We start from the raw sequence: 18,548 nt of genomic DNA on the forward strand, positions 1-18,548 counted from the left end.
GTTTTGGCATATATGTAAAGAAGAGTGTTGTCACCCTGTTCCAGGTATCCCAAAGACCTGTAGAGCTCTAGAATGTGTTGGGTGAGAATGCGAGACCATTGGAATAAAAACGATAACTAGGTGTGCCAGGTTTCATGCAAGAAAGCTTTATTGATGCGAAAAAATTAAAAGTCAGGAGAAAGAATTGAAAACAATTTCTGGTGAGGTGTGAGAAGGATGATCATCAACTGGAATGCTTTGCTTGCAGGAGCTGTTGCCAGAGTCCTGAGGTGGTGGTGACACAACAGGTGTCAGGAGTGGTGCTGAGGGTCCTTAGCAGTTGTAGCCACCCCTTCTGCCATAGCAGCCCAGGCCTCCCAGCCCATAGCCAAATCCACGGCCATAGCCAAGGCCGTAGCCAAAGCCACCAAAGCCACCAAAGCCACCAAATCCACCAGAGATGGGCTGTCCCTGGGCATTGAGTTCACTCCCAACAGCAGCCGAGGAGGTGGATCCAACGACGGTGTTCTGGGGGAAGGAGGTCATGATGGGTCCTGGCAGGGTGACCAGCACAGGGGAAGGGTCAATAATGACCCTGGAGTTCTGGCATTGCAGGGCACAGGGCTCGTTGCAGCTGTTGGCCAGCGGGGTGGGTCCGCAGGGTCGGCAGAGGTCGTAGCAGGCCATGGGTGTGGTGTGGAGGGTCCCTGGAAGAGAGGGGAGTGAGGCAGGGTAGGGACTGTGGGGGTGTGAGGGGTGGTGATGCAGGAGGGTGAGGGAGTGTGGAGGCTGCTGTGGGGTTGTGGGGAGGCGCGCGGCTGAGGATGGCGCTGAGCATGCTGGAAGAGAGGGCCAGGGGTGCAGGAGCAGCAGGATTGGGGGTTTGAGACTCACCTTTTTGTCAGCAGGAGCAAGAGGAGAAGGAGTGAGGAGAAGTGTGTGAGGGACAGAGGTTCTGGGCTGGCTTTTATGCTGGTCGTGGAGGGGTGGGACAGCCTTGTCCCATGGCCTTGGGGCATTTTTTAGCCAGCAGCATTTCTTGGCTGGCCCAGCCTGGCATGAAGCCATGAGGTGGGGAATGTTTTCATTCATGTAGTTCTGTACTTCCATGTCTTTTTCTTGAGGTTGGTTTCATCTGAGCAGCTGTCACGAGTAGGGATCTGGGATGATTTGACTGTCAGATGTGTTTCAGGGAGGAATGAATAAACATTCAGAGTCCGGGAAAGGTGCAATGTCATCAGTGAGGTCATTCTGTGGCACTCGTGTGCTGTGGTTTGTGGGTGCCTTGTGAAGACTGGAGCTCTGTTCTGTGCCGCTGGATGTCCATCAGTCATTTTGTGTCAGCTAGGAATGCTGAGGGAGCTGCTGATGTCTTGGGGAGGTCACTCTGTAATAACTTTTAAAGGTCTCAGTGCTTGGATGAAAGAGAGCTCGTGGATTTGTGTCTTGAATGGGATCAAAAGAGAGGATCTGGAAAACCAGAGTCTGTTTAGGCTGTTCTTGTCCAGTGTTCTGGTTTGTTTAGATTTCTCAAATTTCTACAGCAGGATACACTGTCATTAATAGTGTATTCCTACACCTCATTCAGAAATCTCATAACAAACAATAAACCTGGTCCAATTTGTTTCTAGCCACAGCTGGTCTGTGATGTCAATTTACGCATTCAGCATTCAAGTCAGAAGATTCCATACGTTTTATCCTATAATCTTGTGATTCTGTTAGCCAAAGACAGTGATTACTAGAAGAGGGTCACTGAGTCTCCTCTTCTATCCTCTGTCATGGTGAGGGTGTGTATTTTTGGAATTTTGCTATTCCATGTCCTTCTTCTGAGACCATGTCTATTTGACCTTGGCATATGGTCAATATGGCACAGAATGATTTCAGTGATGGCTTTCCCAGTTCTCCAAAGCTTTGCTTGAATCATCTACATGTCCTGACATGTGCAATCACCAATAAGATAATGGACACTAATTCTCTCCATTAGAATGTGCCGCCAAGGTCAAATGAAGGATATGGAGAGGAAGAGTCACAGGAAAAAAAATCACTCCTTACCTCATGACTCACAGGGCTAGGCCAGCCAAGAACTTCGGCCAGCAAAATGCCCCTGGGCAATGGGACAAGGCTGCCCCGCCCCTCTAGGACCAGCATAAAAGCCAGTCCAGAATCTCTCTCCTTCACACACTTCTCCTCACTCCTTCTCCTCCTGCTCCTGCAGATCACAAGGTGAGTCTCAATTCCCTGACCCTCCTGCTCCTGCCTCCCCTGACCCCTCTCTTCCAGCACACTCAGCCCCAACCTCAGCAGTCCTCAGGCCTCCCCATATTCCCACAACAGCCTCCACACTCCCTCACCCTCCTGCATCACCACCCCTCACACCCCCACAGCCCTGCCCTGCCTCACTCCCCTCTCTTCCAGGGACCCTCCACATCACACCCATGGCCTGCTACGACCTCTGCCGTCCCTGCGGACCCACCCCGCTGGCCAACAGCTGCAACGAGCCCTGTGCCCTGCAATGCCAGGACTCTCGTGTCATCATCAACCCTTCCCCTGTGCTGGTCACCCTGCCAGGACCCATCATGACCTCCTTCCCCCAGAACACCGCTGTTGGATCCACCTCCTCGGCTGCCGTGGGCACTGAGCTCAGTGTGCAGGGACAGCCCATCTCTGGTGGATTTGGTGGCTTTGGTGGCTTTGGCTATGGCCGTGGATTTGGCTATGGGCTGGGAGGCCTGGGCTGCTACGGCAGAAGGGGAGGCTACAACTGCTAAGGACTCATCACAGCAAACTCTGAAAGTAACCACCCCCTCCCTGAACACATCTCAGGCATTGAGGTCTCCTTTCTGAACCAAGGCTCTCAAACAGGTTCAGCACTTTTAGCTCCTACTCTCAGGTCTTTAAGCACAGCAGTAGCCAAGGCCCATCTGCCTGCTCCTCTTCCTTCATTTTCTGCTCTGCATCACTCCTTTGGCTCTGTGCAGTCCCCTGTGCTGCAAACCCTCCAAAGCCAGAGGCTGTCGGGCACCTCTGCTGAGCTGCTCCCACTGTGGGGCAGGAAGGGCTTGGTGCTCTTGCCAAAACATCTGCAATGAAGGAACCCTGGTTGATGGTTGCCCTACTTGTACCTCAATCCACCTGCCTTGAACTGGCTGTTCCTGATCACTCCCTCTTCTTTTACCTCAATAAAATTCACTTGCCTTGCAACCTGAGACGTCTCCTTCAACTTCTTTCTGGCAAAGGTGTTCCAACCGCAATTGGCACAAATCCATGTGGCCACAAGCCATTTCTGGAGGATGCAAATTGCACCAACACCTGTCTTGGAATTGGTTCTGCAGTTCCACTACCCACTAGGACACAGTGGCACACTTTGTGTGCATCACAGGGAAGAACTTCAGTTGCTTAATCACAGGCCTGGGTACACCAATGCTGGTCTATCCTTGATTCTGGCACAAGCCCCTCATGGGCAGTGTGTTCATTTTGGCAGGACATCAGTTGCTCCAGGCCCTCATCATATTCCATTTTCGGATCTCTTCAAGCTGCTTCATGTCTCTCTTATTTTCAGGTCCCAGAGTTGAACACACAACTCTCAGTCTACCCTGACCAGAGCAGAGGGGCAGAATCCCCCTCCTCATCTTCTGCCCATGCCGTGGGCATGAGCCCAGGACACGGAGAGTTGCTGGTCAGCTCATTCACATGGTGGGGCATGTCCAGTTCTTCATCCACCAACATCCCAAAGCTTTCTCCTCTGGGCTGCTCTCAATCCACTCATTGTCCAGTCCACAGCCATGTTTGGCATTGCTCCAAACTCGATACAGGACCTTGCACTTGGCCATGTTCAGTCTCATGAAACAGAGAATATCCCACTGCCCCAACCTGTTCCAGTCCCTCTGGATGCCATCCCTTCTCTCCAGACAACCAACTACATTACTTAGCTTGGAGTGCCCCCTGGTTTTGCAGATCATCCCACTAAATCCCAGCACCCAGATTTCTGGTAATGATGCAAAATTATAACAATGCCAATGTAGGTCTCAAAAGGTCACCACTCATGCCTGTTCTTCACACAGGGACATGGAGCCATTGACCACAACTCTTTGAATGAGACCATCCTGCCCATTCCACATCCACCAAACAGTCCAACCAACATCCACTTCTCTCCAGGTTAGGGACAAGGATGTTGTCTAGCACAGGAACAAAGGACTTGCACAATTACAGATACAGGTTGCTTGTAACTCTTTCCTCATCCACCAATGTTGGAATGAATACCAGCTCATCAAAGCTGTTGCCAAGGTAAGATGGGCACAGCCTCGAGAGCATGATATGGAATTGCAGAGCTATGGAAAGAAAAACATTCCCAAGCTCACAATTCACCAGGCCGTGCCAGGCAAGAGCAGCTAGCCTGAAAAATGCCCCATTGTCATGGGTAATGACTGTCCCAAACCTTCAGCCCCTGATCATCCTCACGGCCATACCATTGATCTTCTCCAGCAGAGTCTTTTATTCCTTGTTCTCAGCAACCCAGAGATTAACAGAGTTCTCCAACATCATCAGAGAAGAGCAGAGGGGCAGAATCTGCTGCAGCTGGATTGGAGCAATCCCAAACACACAGGATGAAGGCTGGGTGATGAGGGGATTGAGCCCAAGGAGGAGCACTTGGGGTCTTGGTGGATGAAGAATTGGACATGCCCTGCCAGGTGAATGTGCCAAACAGAAACCCCCCTGTGCCCTGGGCTCATCCTCATAGTGGGGTCAGCAGGTGAGGGGGGGATTCTGCTCCTCTATTCCACTCTGGTGAGACTGAAGATGTGTGTTCAGCTCTGGGACCTGAAGACAAGGAAGACATGGACCTGCTCAACCAGAGCTGGAAATAGCTCTGGAAGACGATGATGAGCTGGAGCAACTGGCATCCAGAAATATTAAACCCACCACCCACGAGTGTCTTGTGCCAGATGCAAGGATTCACCCTCATTAGTGTATCCAAGTTTGTGTTTAAATAGCTGAAGCATTTGTGTGACAATGCACTGGAAGTGCAAAATGTAGTAGTGAGAAGCTGAACTGCAGAAATAATACATAAAAGTGGTTTTGCTACACTTTTTCACCCACCCCCATGGCCTCTACACCCCTGGCTTAGTCCTGAGTGAGACTGGAAGAAACCTGGGAGAAGAAAGAAAAAGAAGTCATCTGAGGTTATGATGCAAGAAAACTTTATTGAGGTAGAAGAGTGAAAACTCAGGAGCAACCAGTGCAAGGTAGCTGCTCTGAGGTGCAGGTACAGCAATCATCAGCCAAATCCCGTTCCTTTGAGGAGTTTGGCCAGAGCATCAAGGCCTTCCAGCCCTGGACTGAGAGCAGCCCAGCAGTGGTGCCCAATCGTCTCAGGCATGGGAGATGGGGATTTTCCAGAGGGGATTGGACAGAGACAAAGGAACAATGCAGAACATGGAGTCAGAGGAGAGGAGAAGCAGATGGGCCATGTTTGCAGGGCTGGTCCTGTTGGCTACTGCGTTGCTTGCTGCCCTGAGAGAAGGAGCTAAAAGTGCTGAGTCTGTTTGAGAGCCTTGGACTAGAGAGGCATCCTCAATGCCTGGGGTGTGCTCCAGGGAGTGTTGGGTTGGTGTCAGGAGTGCTGTTGAGGTCCCTTAGCAGTTGTAGCGGCCCCTTCTGCCGTAGCAGCCCAGGCCTCCCAGCCCATAGCCACAGCCCAGCCCATAGCCAAATCCACGGCCATAGCCAAGGCCACCAAAGCCACCAAAGCCACCAAAGCCACCAAATCCACCAGAGATGGGCTGTCCCTGCACACTGAGCTCAGTGCCCACGGCAGCCGAGGAGGTGGATCCGACAGCGGTGTTCTGGGGGAAGGAGGTCATGATGGGTCCTGGCAGGGTCACCAGCACGGGAGAAGGTTGGATAACAACGCGGGAATCCTGGCATTGCAGGGCACAGGGCTCGTTGCAGCTGTTGGCCAGCGGGGTGGGTCCACAGGGACGGCAGCTGTCGTAGCAGGCCATGGGTGTGGTGTGGAGGGTCCCTGGAAGAGAGGGGAGTGAGGCAGGGCAGGGGTGTGGGGGTGTGAGGGGTGGTGATGCAGGAGGGTGAGGGAGTGTGGAGGCTGCTGTGGGGCTGTGGGGAGGAGTGAGGGCTGCTGAGCCTGGGGATGAGCAAGCTGGAAGAGAGGGGTCAGGGGAGGCAGGAGTAGAAGTATCTGAGGCTTGAGACTCACCTTGTTGTCAGCAGGAGGAGAAGGAGTGAGGAGAAGTGTGTGAAGGAGAGAGGCTCTGGGCTGGCTTTTATGCTGGTCCTGGATGGGTGGGACAGCCTTGTGCCATGGCCTTGGGGCATTTTTAGCCAGCAGCATTTAGATGGCCCAGCCCTGTGTGTCATGAGGTGGGGAATGTTTTCTTTCCTGAAGTTCTGCAATTCCAGGTCCAGCTCTCGAGGCCATGTCCATCTGACCTTGGCGGCAACTTTCATGTGTTGGTATTTAGGAGGATTTGATTGCTCAATGTTGGTCAGGGAGAGCTGAATAAGCAGCCAGGGCCCTGGAGATTTGCAATGTCATCAGTGCTGTAATTTTGTAGCACTCCTGTGCTGTGGTTTATGGGTGCCATGTAAAGACTGGGATTCTCTTCTGTGCCTCTGGATGTCCATCAGTCATTGTGTTTCACTCAGGAGTTCTGAGGGACTGTTGATGTCCTGGGGAGGTCTCTCTGCAATAACTTGGTGAGATCCTGGTGCCTGGGAGCTCTTCCTGATGGCTGAAAGAGAGCTCACGGACTTGTTTTTTGAATGGGATCAAGGGAGAGGTTCTGGGAAACATGAGGCTGCTCAGGTTGAGCTTGTTATGGTCCATTTGAATTTCCTAAATTTACACAACAACCTAATCTGTCATTTAAAATTTATTTCTGGACCTCCCTCAGAAATCTAAGAAATCAACAGCAAATTGGGCCCATCCCTTTGTTCCGAGGCTGATCTGTGACATCAATTCATTTATTCCGCATTCAAGTCATAAGGTTTCATAATTTATATCCTTCTTAGTATTATGTTTCTCTTAGCAAATAATTATAAATTACTAACAGATGGTCAACAAATTCTTCTTTCCTTCTCTGCCATTATTCAGGCATTTCTTTGTGGAATTCTGAGATTGCACCTCCTTCTCTTGAGGTTGTATCCATCTCTCCTTGGCGGGAGCCTTTAAGTGTGCATTTTAGAGACCAGATTCTGGTGTTGTGGGGGCAGGATGAAGACTTGGCCAAAGCTTTGGAGAACTGAGGTGTCATTATCAAGGCCACCCTGCAACGCCAGTTTTCCGTGGCTTGTGGGTGTGTTGTGAAGAATTGCCCCCAGCCTCTCTCAGCCCTGACAAGCTGGTCTGGGCTTTGCAGCTGTTCCAAGTGCCCAGTGTTGCATCTTCCACCCCATTCCCTCTCTCCACACAATTTTCCCCGTTGTCAAAACCTGACTGAAGACTTCACCTTTACCATTGGTCATGCTCTGAGAGTGTCTTGGTGCCCCTCTTGTCTGTAAGGATTTGATATTCAGGGTCTTTTGGATCTTTACCTGAGTATTGAGGAGTGAGATCACTTCTCTGGATGATGTCTGATTGTCAGAAATAGGATTTGGAAGTAGCCCAGAGCTTTTGGAGGTGAGTATTGCATGATCCTCAACAAACTAGGTAAGTCCAGATGTCCAGTGAAGTGGTCTCAGAAGGATATGAATGGCAGGGCCTGGAGGGTTTTGATCTGGGCTGTCCTAAAAATGGGGAGAAACTGAGAGAGCTGGGAGTTCTTTCATGCAGAAGGCAAGAATGCACACTGGACATGTTCTCAATATGCCATGGAACGACCTCAGATGACACCCGAGTTCTCCTCAGCTTCAGCTGAACGCTCTACGTGCCCTGACACGCGCCATCAACAACCACACACTGGTCTCTAATTCCGGCAATTCAGAGGCGCCGCCAAGGTCAGATGGACACTGCCTCAAGGGAAGAACGTTAAACTTCAGGAAGGAAAACACAACCCACCTCATGACTCAACAGGCTGGGCCAGCCAAGAGCAGCTGCCTAAAAAATGCCCCAAGGCCATGGCACAAGGCTGTCCCACCCATCCAGGACCAGCATAAAAGCCAGCCCAGAACCTCTGTCCCTCACACACTTCTCCTCACTCCTTCTCCTCCTGCTGACACTAAGGTGAGCCTCAAACCTCCAACCCTCTTGCTCCTGCCACCCTGACCCCTCTCTTCCAGCACACTCAGCCCCAGGCTCAGCAGCCCTGATGCCTCCCCACAGCCCCACAACAACCTCCACACTCCCTCACCCTCCTGCACCACCACCCCTCACACACCCAAAGCCCTGCCCTGTCTCACCCCCCTCTCTTCCAGGGACCCTCCACACCACACCCATGGCCTGCTACGACCTCTGCCGTCCCTGCGGACCCACCCCGCTGGCCAACAGCTGCAACGAGCCCTGTGCCCTGCAATGCCAGGATTCCCGCGTTGTTATCCAGCCTTCTCCAGTACTGGTCACCCTGCCAGGACCCATCATGACCTCCTTCCCCCAGAACACTGCCGTCGGATCCACCTCCTCGGCTGCCGTGGGCACTGAGCTCAGTGTGCAGGGACAGCCCATCTCTGGTGGATTTGGTGGCTTTGGTGGCTTTGGTGGCTTTGGTTATGGTCTTGGCTATGGCCGTGGATTTGGCTACGGGCTGGGAGGCCTGGGCTGCTATGGCAGAAGGGGCGGCTACATCTGCTAAGGTCCCTCAGCACCACGGCTGACACCTGCAGCTCACTGCTCTGGAAATCACTCCTGCAAGCAAAGCACCTTGGCTAATGGTCACCCTGCTTGCACCTCACACTTATTTTTCATTCTCCTGTTTCTTCATTCTTTTGTCTCAATAAAGTTTTTCTTCATCAAAGCCTGAAATGCCTCCTCTTCCTTTTTGAATTCTAGTCATCTCACATCCTCACCCAGCACAATGCCAGGGCTCAACAGGACATTGGTGAAAGGAAAAGGGGCACAACACTCTTCCCTAGGAATTCCATCACCACCAGTTACAAACAAGACCTGCACAGGAAGCAGAGAGGGGGGAAACTTTCCAAAATACTTCACAAGCCAAACACCTCCTATACCAAAGATTTTGACACATCAATGCTTTCCTACTCGTGGCTCTGGCAAAGTCTCTCTCTGCCAGCACATGCTTGACAAACTCTCTTCCTAGCAACACTCTCAAGCCCTCTGAACAAAAAGTCGTAGAACCTTCCACTTGGGCAGGAACTCTGGAGTGCAAGTGTTTCATTCCCTTCTGCTAAAGCAGGACCAGCAAGAGCAGAGTTTCCAGCACCATGGACAGTTCATGTTTTGATCTCTCAGCAGAGTCTCCATCACCTCTTCCCTTCTGGGACCAACCTCACACTGAAATATTCTTGTTTTCTTTTCCTGCAGAATTCCATCTGTTTTCCCCTTTCCCCAAGGTCCCTTACCCTGCATGTGTGCACTGCCGAGAACATCCAGGCTCCCTTGACTTCATCCTCTGCCATCAGAGATTTGTACACATTGACAACACCCCCCTGTCCATCCTTGGCTCCTGGGAGTCCCAGTTCTCTCAGCCCATCCTCTAGGAAAGATCCTCTTTTAGAATATTGTTGGCTCTGAAATGGTCTTGATTCACTAAATCAATTTCATTTTCACACTGGGGTGGCCAGGACTGCCCACAACCCCTCACATGTGACCTCACCAGTGCTAAACAGACAGCAAGGGTCACCTCTCCCCACTTGGTCACAACACTTCCAGATCCTACCCTGGACACTTGAGATCCCTGTTCCCACAATGTACAGGGACAACTCCTGCTCCAATTCTTCTCAACCACAACCACAACCACAAAGGCTTTTTTGGAGAAGAAAAAAATTTTTCCAACTGACATTCTGACATTTTATTCCATCTGGGATGACTCTCCCTCAACAAACAGCATTTGGCAGCTGCCTTTGCTGAGCTCCTGCAGATGTCCAGGACCACTCAAGTTTGCGGTGTTGGCCAAAAGGATCCAACTCCTGGGCTACAGCACTGGGGACTTGCTGCCAATCAGGATTTTGGGACACTGACCACAAGCCTCTGAGCCCAGGTCTTCAGACCCTTCTCAGGCCTCCACTCTGGGCATCAACATAACCTGGACTTGCCTGGGTTGTTGAGGATCATGCAATGCTCACCTCCAGGAACACTGTGCAACCACCCAATCCTCATTCTGACAATCAGATATTGCCTGGAAAAGTGGCCTCACACCTCAGCCCAAGTTGAGACCCAAAATGTCCTGGATATCAAAACCTTAAAATCAAGAGGGGCACCAAGAAACCCAATACAGCACAACCAACATGAAAGACAGGGTTTAATGTCAGAGTTTGCCAGACTGGGAAAATACGAAGGAGGAGGGAATGCGATGGAAGGGGCAAAACCAGATATTTGGAACAGCTGCAAAGCTCAGACCAACCTAACAGAGCTGAGAGAGACTGGGGGCAACTCTTTGCAACACACCCACAAACTACAGCACACGAGGGCCATGAAATGACATAAATGATGACACCTCAGCTCTCCAAAGTTTTGGTCACGTCTTCAGTCTGCCCTGACATCAACCATCAACAGCAGAATTTGGTCACTATTATTTGCAATTAAAAGAATTTAAATCTGCCACCAAGGTCAGATGGAAATGGCCTCAAGAGAAGGACGTGGAATCACAGAATTTACAAACACACGCCAGAACCATGAGAGGCGAGGGAAGAGGATCACACTGACTGCCCGTTAGTAATTATTAGGTTTTGCTCAAAGGAAGGCAATATTAACATATATAGAACAGAAGTTATGAAACCTTATGGCGTGAATGCGGAATAAGGGAATTGAGGTCACAGCCCCAACAAAAAGGGATTGAGTATTGGTTTGTTGTTTGTTTACTGGATTTCTTGACCAGGCCAAGCAATGCACTACAAATGACAGGGAATGTTGTCATGTAAATTTCAGAAATACAAATGGACCATAACATTGAAACAAGTTCAGCCCAACCATGCTCTCATTTTCCAGGTTCTCTCTTGATCCCATTCAAAACACAAGGCCATGAGCTCTCTTTCATAGATTAGGAAGAACTCCCGGGTACCAGGACCTTGACAAGTTATTGCAAAGTGACCTCCCCGGGACATCAGCAGCTCCCTCAGCATTCCTGGATGCAACACAATGACTGATGGACATCCAGGGATCCAGAACCCAGTCCCAGTCTTTGCAAGGTACCAACAAACCACAGTACAGAAGTGTCACCAAATGATATCCCCGATGACATTATAGTTATCCAGATCTCTGGATGCTAATTAAGCCCTCCCCAAAACACACTGAACAATCACATCCACCCAAATACCAAATTATTGAAGCTCTGGCCAAGGTCAGCTGTACACAACATCAAGACCAGGACATGAAACTCCACAGTTGTGGGAGGGAAAACACTCCCCACCTCATGACACACCAGTCACGAAAGAGTTGTTGCCTAAAAAATACCCCAAGGCGATGGGACAAGGCTGTCCCACCCCTCCACAACCAGCATAAAAGCCGACCCAGAGCCTCTGTCCCTCACACACTTCTCCTCACGCCTTCTCCTCCTGCTCCTGCAGAAAAGGTGAGTCTCAAGACCCTCACCCTCTTGCTCCAGCACCCCTGACCCTTCTCTTCCAGCACACTCAGCCCCAGCCTCAGCAGCCCTCATGCCTCCCCACAGCCCCACAACAGCCTCCACACTCCCTCACCTTCCTGCATCACCCTTGGACACCCTCAACCCTGCCTAATCTCCCTCTCCTCTCTTCCAGGGACCCTCCACACCACACCCATGGCCTGCTACAACATCTGCCGTCCCTGTGGACCCACCCCGCTGGCCAACAGCTGCAACGAGCCCTGTGCCCTGCAATGCCAGGATTCCCACGTTGTTATCCAGCCTTCCCCTGTGCAGGTCACCCTGCCAGGACCCATCATGACCTCCTTCCCCCAGAACACCGCCGTCGGATCCACCTCCTCGGCTGCTGTGGGCACTGAGCTCAGTGTGCAGGGACAGCCCATCTCTGGTGGATTTGGTGGATTTGGTGGCCTTGGTGGCTTTGGCTATGGCCGTGGATTTGGCTATGGGCTGGGCTGTGGCTATGGGCTGGGAGGCCTGGGCTGCTACGGCAGAAGGGGTCGCTACAACTGCTGAGGACCCTCAGCACCACTCCTGACACCAACCCGACACTCCTTGGAACACACCCCAGGCATTGAGGACAACTCTCTGGACAAGGCTCTCAAATGTGCTCAGTGCTTCCAGCTCCTGCTCTCAGGACATCAAGCAAGGCAGTAGCCAAGGGGCAGCCCAGGCTGCCTGCAAACATGGCCTGTCTGCCTCCTCCTCTTCTCCCACTCCATGCTCTGCATTGCCTCTTCACCTCTGCCCAGCTCCCTCTGCTGCAAACCGCTTCTCCGAAGCCAGACACCATCAGGTACCTCTGCTGAGCTGCTCCCACTGTGGGGCAGAAAGGCTTTGATGCTCTGGCCAAACCATCTGCAATGAAAGGATCTGTGCTGCACCTCAGATCATTTCCATTTTATGTAATTCTCCTGCTTTTTACATTTTTTTGCCTCAATAAAGTTTTCCTGCATCCTAGCCTCCTATGACTCCTTTTATCTTTCTTCTCCCGAGGCTGTTCAAAACCTTCCATGGCCTGAACCCAGTGTCAATTGCTCACAAGTTCCAGCAGGCCTTGGGTTTGGTGTTCACCCTCTTTCCAGTCTGGACAAGCCACTTATCCCAAAAGACATGACCCTCCAAGGTGCCAAGACTTACTCAGGGAAATATTTCAGCCCAAACAACTAGTGGTGTAATTTTTCCTTCCAGAACACAGCACAAGCCCTTCCCTTGCCCAAATCAAGGCTTGGGTGCAGTTGTGCTCATCCACACGGGGCTCTGATGAAATCTGATGCTGTCAGAGCAGCCTTGGCCATCCTCCTTCCAAAACACCACTCATGATCCATCAGGAGAAATGGAAATGGATGCTGGTGGCAGGGGGGAGAGGAAGAGGAGAGAAAGGAGGTGGGGGAAATGTGTTATTCCTTTCCATGGGTTCAGCACTGACTTCAGCATCCCCGTTCCATAATCCATAAGGCACCAACCAAAAAGGCTCTGGCTCCTTTTCCACAGGGACAATCACTGTCCTTCTGGAACCCTGGTCACTGAAAATTTTAGACTTTCTGTGTTGACAGGCACTGACCCCCAAGAGAACACTGCATTTGACTGAGGCTGTGGAGAAGGCTTCCAAAACTGAATAACAGAACTAAGATTATGAGTGTGTAGTTTGAATGGAAGTGTGTAATATTACATGGTGAAAAATTTAGAATTTAAGGTTTTATAATATAGTAATATAAAAAAGCAAAATAGAGGTTTTGGGGCAAAGGCTAGTCTTTCTCTTTCACCTTCTTCTTTACCTTCTTCATAAGTTTGGGTGATTTTGTGTTATTGGATAAAAAAGTCTGCATTGCAAGCCACGAGTGGTTAGTTATTAGGTTAAAAGTAAAAAGAATTTAAGTGTAATTTCTTAATTCAACTGTTTATCTTTAAAAAACCTTGTAGAAAAAGAGATACATCTCTATTTTTAGTTTGTTAGCTTAAAATACTATAAAAGTCACAGCTTATAAAACTGTAATATAAATAACAGATAATAAACATCTAAGTCTAAACAAAAAATACCGTCTTGTGCATTTAATCCCAACTCTAAGAAAAACAAAAAAAAAAAAAGAAAAAAAAAAAAAAAACAACAGCAAAAGCAATACTGTCTGAGGCATCTCCTGTGTCCTGTGCTGAGGTCAAGGTGAAGAAATGGCTGCAGAAACCACCCTGTGCCTTCCTTCCATCCCTGGAAGTGTCGAAGGCCAGGCTGGGTTTGTTTGAAAACAATTTCCTGTGGTATTGGAAATACTTATTTTTGAAACTTCAATGATCACTGTCCAGAGACAGGAAAAATTACAGATGAGAAGAGGGAATCATCTCAGCCTGGACTAAAGGACACTCCTTGGGGGAACCTTTCTGGCAGGAGGGTGGAGCTGGGTGGGGTTTGAGTTCTGTTCCCAGGGGACAAGGGACAAGAAGAAACGGTGTCAGGTTGTGCCAGGCGGAATTTAGTGGGATATTAGGAAAAATTTCTTCCTGGAAAGGGCTGTCCAGCCCTGGCACAGTGAAGGGGTGGAGTCCCCTTCACCGAGAGGGATCAACATCCATGTGGATGCGGCACTTGGGGACATGGTTAAGAGTGGCTTTGGCACTGCTGGGGGAAGAGCTGGACTCAGTCTCAGAGGGTTTTTCCAACCTCGACAATTCCACAGCTCCATGCCCCTTTGGAATTTTTGGGGTGGGAAGCTGATTCCAAGATTTCAATTCCTTGCAGTAAAAATAGACCAAATTTTTCCACCTGAACCGTATGGATCGGTCCCTCTTCTAATTGTGGTCAACCCTAATGAACCACTTAACTGATAAGAAAGATAAACCAGTGATAAGACAACGATAAACCACTGATAATCCCATGATAAAATGCCACTAAGCTTTGTTAAACCTTCGTTAAACCTTCGTTATCCACAATAAATAATTCTAGATTAATTCTAATTTGAAGTTCTTTTTTATGTCTCATCTAAGCAGCAAGTTGACAAACTTGGAGGTCTTTCCCAACCATAATTATACTAGGATATGATTTTAATTAGTGGAGTGGACATTCTCATCAAACTTTATACGGATAAAATATAATTAAATGCAATTTATATTAAACCAGCTTTTGTTGGTGTCTTTGACAGTGAGAGTTTAATTAACCTAAACAATTAATTTCACAACACTTTGGTGTGGAGGTGCTGTTCACCTTTTCCATGCTCTGTGGAATCAGGGCCCCTGATTTTCCACTTTATAATAATAATCCCCCACCCTCAAAACCAGCTGTAATTGATAAATCCACCAACATACCCCCACAAGCAGATGGGGAAGGAAAAATAACCCCCTGAAGATTAAAAAAAAACAAAACCAGAAACCTCCTGCTTTAACTAAATCCACAAAGCCCCACCAGAATAAATCAGAATAAATGCCAAAACCAAACAACCCAGAAAAGCCTTCTGTGGGAAAAAGGCTCCCAAAAAAATAGATGAGAAAACACCTGGTTCAAAAGCCCCACCTAAAGAAATTATTGAGATTGAGCAATGAGAACACAAAAAAATAGGGGGGAAAGGGAAAAGGATCAATTTTAACAAAAAGGGGGGAACTGGCAAAGAAACACAAAACTTAAATTATGACAAAGAGGGAGGGACAAGCATCCAAAGGCAAATGCTGCTAAAAGTGATGATAACAAAGAGAAACTCTGAAATTTCCCAAAATAAATCTGTTGGGTGCCAAAGACCCTTCAGTTCTGCACCAATCCCACATCACTATTCACCATCCACAGGGTCCCTGGACCACCAATTTCGGGCATTGTTACCTCCTGACCTCCCTGTCCCCACCTTGATGGAAACTTTGGGGCAATCCAGAACATCCAGGAATTGTGGAATGGCTTGGGTGGGAAGGGACCTTCAGGATCTTTAATTCCAACATTCTGCTATGGACAGGAACACCTTCCACCATCCCAGGTTGCTTCAAGCCCTGTCCAACCTCATCTTGGACAATTCCAGGGATCCTGGGGCAGCCACAGCTTCTCTGGGAATTCCATTCCAGCCCCTCACCATGCTCACAGGGAGGAATTCCTTCACAATATCCCAAATTCCCTCTGTTAATTTAAAACCATTACCTATGTCCTGTTCCTCCAAAGTTTTCAGTCAAATCAAACTTCTCACAGGAAACAAAGGAAGCAAATCCATTGGCCACATCCCTTCCCTCCAGGATCCCACTGTCAGCATCCCGTTACTCCTGGGGGGCTGCACCCGACCCCGAGGAGGGGATCCAAGTCCCTCCACCCTGGAAAAACCTCCGGAGTGATGGCTCTGCCTAAACCAAATCCCACAGCCATGGAATTCTCCTTCCTGGAGAAAAGCTGCCCAGACAAAGTGGTTTGGGAAATCAGGGGATGGAACCGGGTGGATTTTAGGGTCCCTTCCCAACCCAAACCATTCCATAAGGATTTAGGAGCACGACTCTTTCAAGGGAATTATCCGGGTTTCTTCCTGGGCCTCCCCTGGCCTGTGCACACCAGGACGCTCCGTGCCCTCCTCTCCTCTCAGGTTTTGCTATTCCCTGGGAGGATTGCTCAAGAACCAGGAGAGGACTGGAATTATATTTTCCACTCCCAAAATCCCGTGTTACTCAACAGGACTTTGTGATTGGTGCCTGAATTCCTGCGGCTCCCAGGTGGGACAACAACAACATTTCCCAATTTCCCAGCTGGACATGGACACCTCTCAGAGAAGCCAAGCAAACAGAAATGAAGATTTTTAGATGAATTTAGAAACTATTCAGGGTGGTGTGAACATCAGGAGAGCCAGGAAAGCAAATGCACCAACACAGAAAAAAATCATCCCCAAAAAAATGCTCTCTAGTCCTGAGAGAGTCTTGTGCTCCAGCTTCATTCCTTAAGGTTGGATTTGCAACAGGTCAGGGGGAATGGAGAGGGAGAAACATGTTAAATAATGGGATTAAAATATCAGCACTCAAAGATTTGGTCTGTGGAGATGCAGTGGAATAAATGGGATTGGATTTTATTCCCAGTGCAGCAAACAAGAATTGTGGAATGGTTCAGGTTGGGAGAGACTTTAGAGATCATCCATTTCCACTTTTTCCTGATGGAAAAGTAGATTTATTTTTTCCACTCCTTCTCCTATTTAATCGTTGGGGGGGTTTCAGAATTGTTCCAAGCCTTTATATAACTTAAAAATATTAAAAGACAACAGTCTCGCGTTGCCATGGTGACAGAGACAGCAGGAATTCACGGGCTTGAGTAGTTGGCATCTCGTGTTTAATCAAGGTTTAAAAGTCAGAGAAATTTGCTTGGAGCTTTCCTGAAAAGCCTCCAAAGAGAGGCTGTGTCCAGGAACAGAATCATGGAATGGTTTTGGGTTGGGAGGGAGTTTGACCATGTCCCCAAGTGTCACATCACAGCCCTCAGAGACATCCTGATTCCCCCCTGGAAGTGCCCAAGGTCAGGGCTTGGAGCTACCTGGGGTAGTGGGAGGGGTCCCCGTCCATGGCAGGGGGATGCAACTCGATGAAATTCCCTTCCAAGCCAACCCATTCCATGATTTGGTGATGGAATGGGCTTTCTTGGATCAGGATGCTCAGAGAAAAGGACAAAGCTGCTCTTTTATTCAGTATAAATCAGGTTACATTGGAAAAAAAAACCCAAAACCCCAAAAAAGCAACCAGCCCAAAACGAAATGTTCCCAAAACTAAATCTAAAGATCAACAGGAGCAGGAGAAAAAGTCCAGGAAAACACCAAAATTTTACTGACTCACCCTTTCCCAGCCTCCATCCCCCTCCTCGCACGTCCCAAAGGAGCTCAGAGGAGAAAACCCGACGGGTTTTGGGTCCTTCTGCTCCCCAAAAAACCGCGGGTTGGACGTGAGGAAGCTCTCGCAGCCGTGGAAAAAAAGAACATGTGAGCAGCACCCGGAGCCCCGGGCACGGCGGAGCCGCCGATCCTGCTGAGACAGCCGGCCAAATTCCTGGAAAAATTGCAAGTCAGGGATTGTGCTGGGGCTGGAAAGGGAATAAAAGGGTTCTGTGGTTGGTTTCGCACCGTGACCGAACTTGTCCCCTCCTGACAAATTGAATTCCCGAAGTTTTTTGGCCACGGGGCGAAAGCTGCTCCGGAGGTCTCGTGGTGTCCTCAGCTCAGTTGTCACTCAGCTGTCCTTTATCCCCAAAAAAATATTTTGGGGTCCATCCTCGGGGTGCTTGGGGGTTTTGGGGGTGTGTGTTGATGGACATCACAGTGAGGGAATATCTGATGGACCAGTGGGATCGAGGGGAAAGTTTGGAGCGGACAAATTTCAGCGGGGACCCGCCGGCTGAACGGACCGGGCAGCGCTGGGGGGCCCAAAGGGGTCGGAACCTCCCAGTTTGGGGTCTCCATCCCCATCCCAAAAACAGCAGGGAGGGAATAGGAACACGGATGTGGATGGGGGGCAGGGGGCACAGGTCCCACAGGGCACAGCGGGTATTTTGGAGTGTTGGGGGACACAGGGGGGGTGTCACAGACCCCAGGGGCCACCGTGGGGCGATTCCCGGGGGATTACCGTATATTACAGTATTTACAAATGTGTGTGCGCGCCACAGGTACCGTATATTTTTTCCCAAGTGCGCATCACGCCGGTAATTTGGTAATTTGGTAATTTCCAAAGCGCATGCACAGCGCCACCCCCGTTATTTCAGATGCGCATGTGTAAAATAAATACGGGATATTTTGCCGTGCGCATCACGCCGGTACCGTAATTTCAACGTGCGCATGCGCACTGAGAGTAGCGTATTCTAAATGCGCATCACTGTTACCGTAATTCCAGACGCGCGTGCGCATCACAAGTACGGTAATTCTGGTTGCGCATCACAAAATTACCGTACTTCGAGGT

At 49.6% G+C, this 18,548-nt stretch overlaps 5 protein-coding genes across 8 annotated transcripts in view; 3 read left to right on the forward strand and 2 right to left on the reverse strand.

The window, feature by feature from the left end:
- Window positions 1-18,548, reverse strand: part of LOC116996264 (feather keratin B-4-like) — a 93,901-nt gene that overhangs the window by 74,776 nt on the left and 577 nt on the right. For 2 of the 4 annotated variants that reach the window (XM_033059648.1, XM_033059639.1), the window contains exon 2: window positions 17,436-17,645. In XM_033059648.1, coding sequence (XP_032915539.1) covers window positions 17,436-17,645 — 210 coding nt within the window. Of the gene's footprint in view, window positions 1-5,612; window positions 6,002-12,263; window positions 13,019-17,435; window positions 17,646-18,548 lie in introns of those variants that run through there. The other 2 variants (XM_033059625.1, XM_033059630.1) reach the window with 2 other exon arrangements.
- LOC116996292 (feather beta keratin-like) lies at window positions 313-17,487 on the reverse strand. Its single transcript, XM_033059696.1, has 2 exons — window positions 17,436-17,487; window positions 313-686 (listed from the first exon to the last, which is right to left on the reverse strand). Exon 2 carries the CDS (start codon window positions 664-666, stop codon window positions 313-315), a length of 354 nt encoding a protein of 117 aa, XP_032915587.1. The 5' UTR covers window positions 667-686; window positions 17,436-17,487.
- Window positions 2,415-3,052, forward strand: LOC116996421 (feather beta keratin-like). The gene has a single exon (XM_033060019.1). It carries the CDS (start codon window positions 2,415-2,417, stop codon window positions 2,745-2,747), a length of 333 nt encoding a protein of 110 aa, XP_032915910.1. The 3' UTR covers window positions 2,748-3,052.
- On the forward strand, window positions 8,370-8,763 carry LOC116996299 (feather keratin B-4-like). The gene has a single exon (XM_033059710.1). It carries the CDS (start codon window positions 8,370-8,372, stop codon window positions 8,721-8,723), a length of 354 nt encoding a protein of 117 aa, XP_032915601.1. The 3' UTR covers window positions 8,724-8,763.
- On the forward strand, window positions 11,826-12,185 carry LOC116996279 (feather keratin B-4-like). The gene has a single exon (XM_033059658.1). The coding sequence runs from the start codon at window positions 11,826-11,828 to the stop codon at window positions 12,183-12,185; it is 360 nt and encodes a 119-aa protein (XP_032915549.1).

The sequence above is a fragment of the Catharus ustulatus genome, chromosome 1 (assembly GCF_009819885.2).
Source record: "Catharus ustulatus isolate bCatUst1 chromosome 1, bCatUst1.pri.v2, whole genome shotgun sequence".
NCBI lineage: Eukaryota > Metazoa > Chordata > Aves > Passeriformes > Turdidae > Catharus > Catharus ustulatus.

Bases quoted from the DNA above. Each gene is read 5' to 3' on its own strand.
- LOC116996279 (XM_033059658.1), top strand. From the start codon at position 11,826: ATGGCCTGCTACAACATCTGCCGTCCCTGTGGACCCACCCCGCTGGCC.
- LOC116996299 (XM_033059710.1), top strand. From the start codon at position 8,370: ATGGCCTGCTACGACCTCTGCCGTCCCTGCGGACCCACCCCGCTGGCC.
- LOC116996292 (XM_033059696.1), bottom strand. From the start codon at position 666: ATGGCCTGCTACGACCTCTGCCGACCCTGCGGACCCACCCCGCTGGCC.
- LOC116996421 (XM_033060019.1), top strand. From the start codon at position 2,415: ATGGCCTGCTACGACCTCTGCCGTCCCTGCGGACCCACCCCGCTGGCC.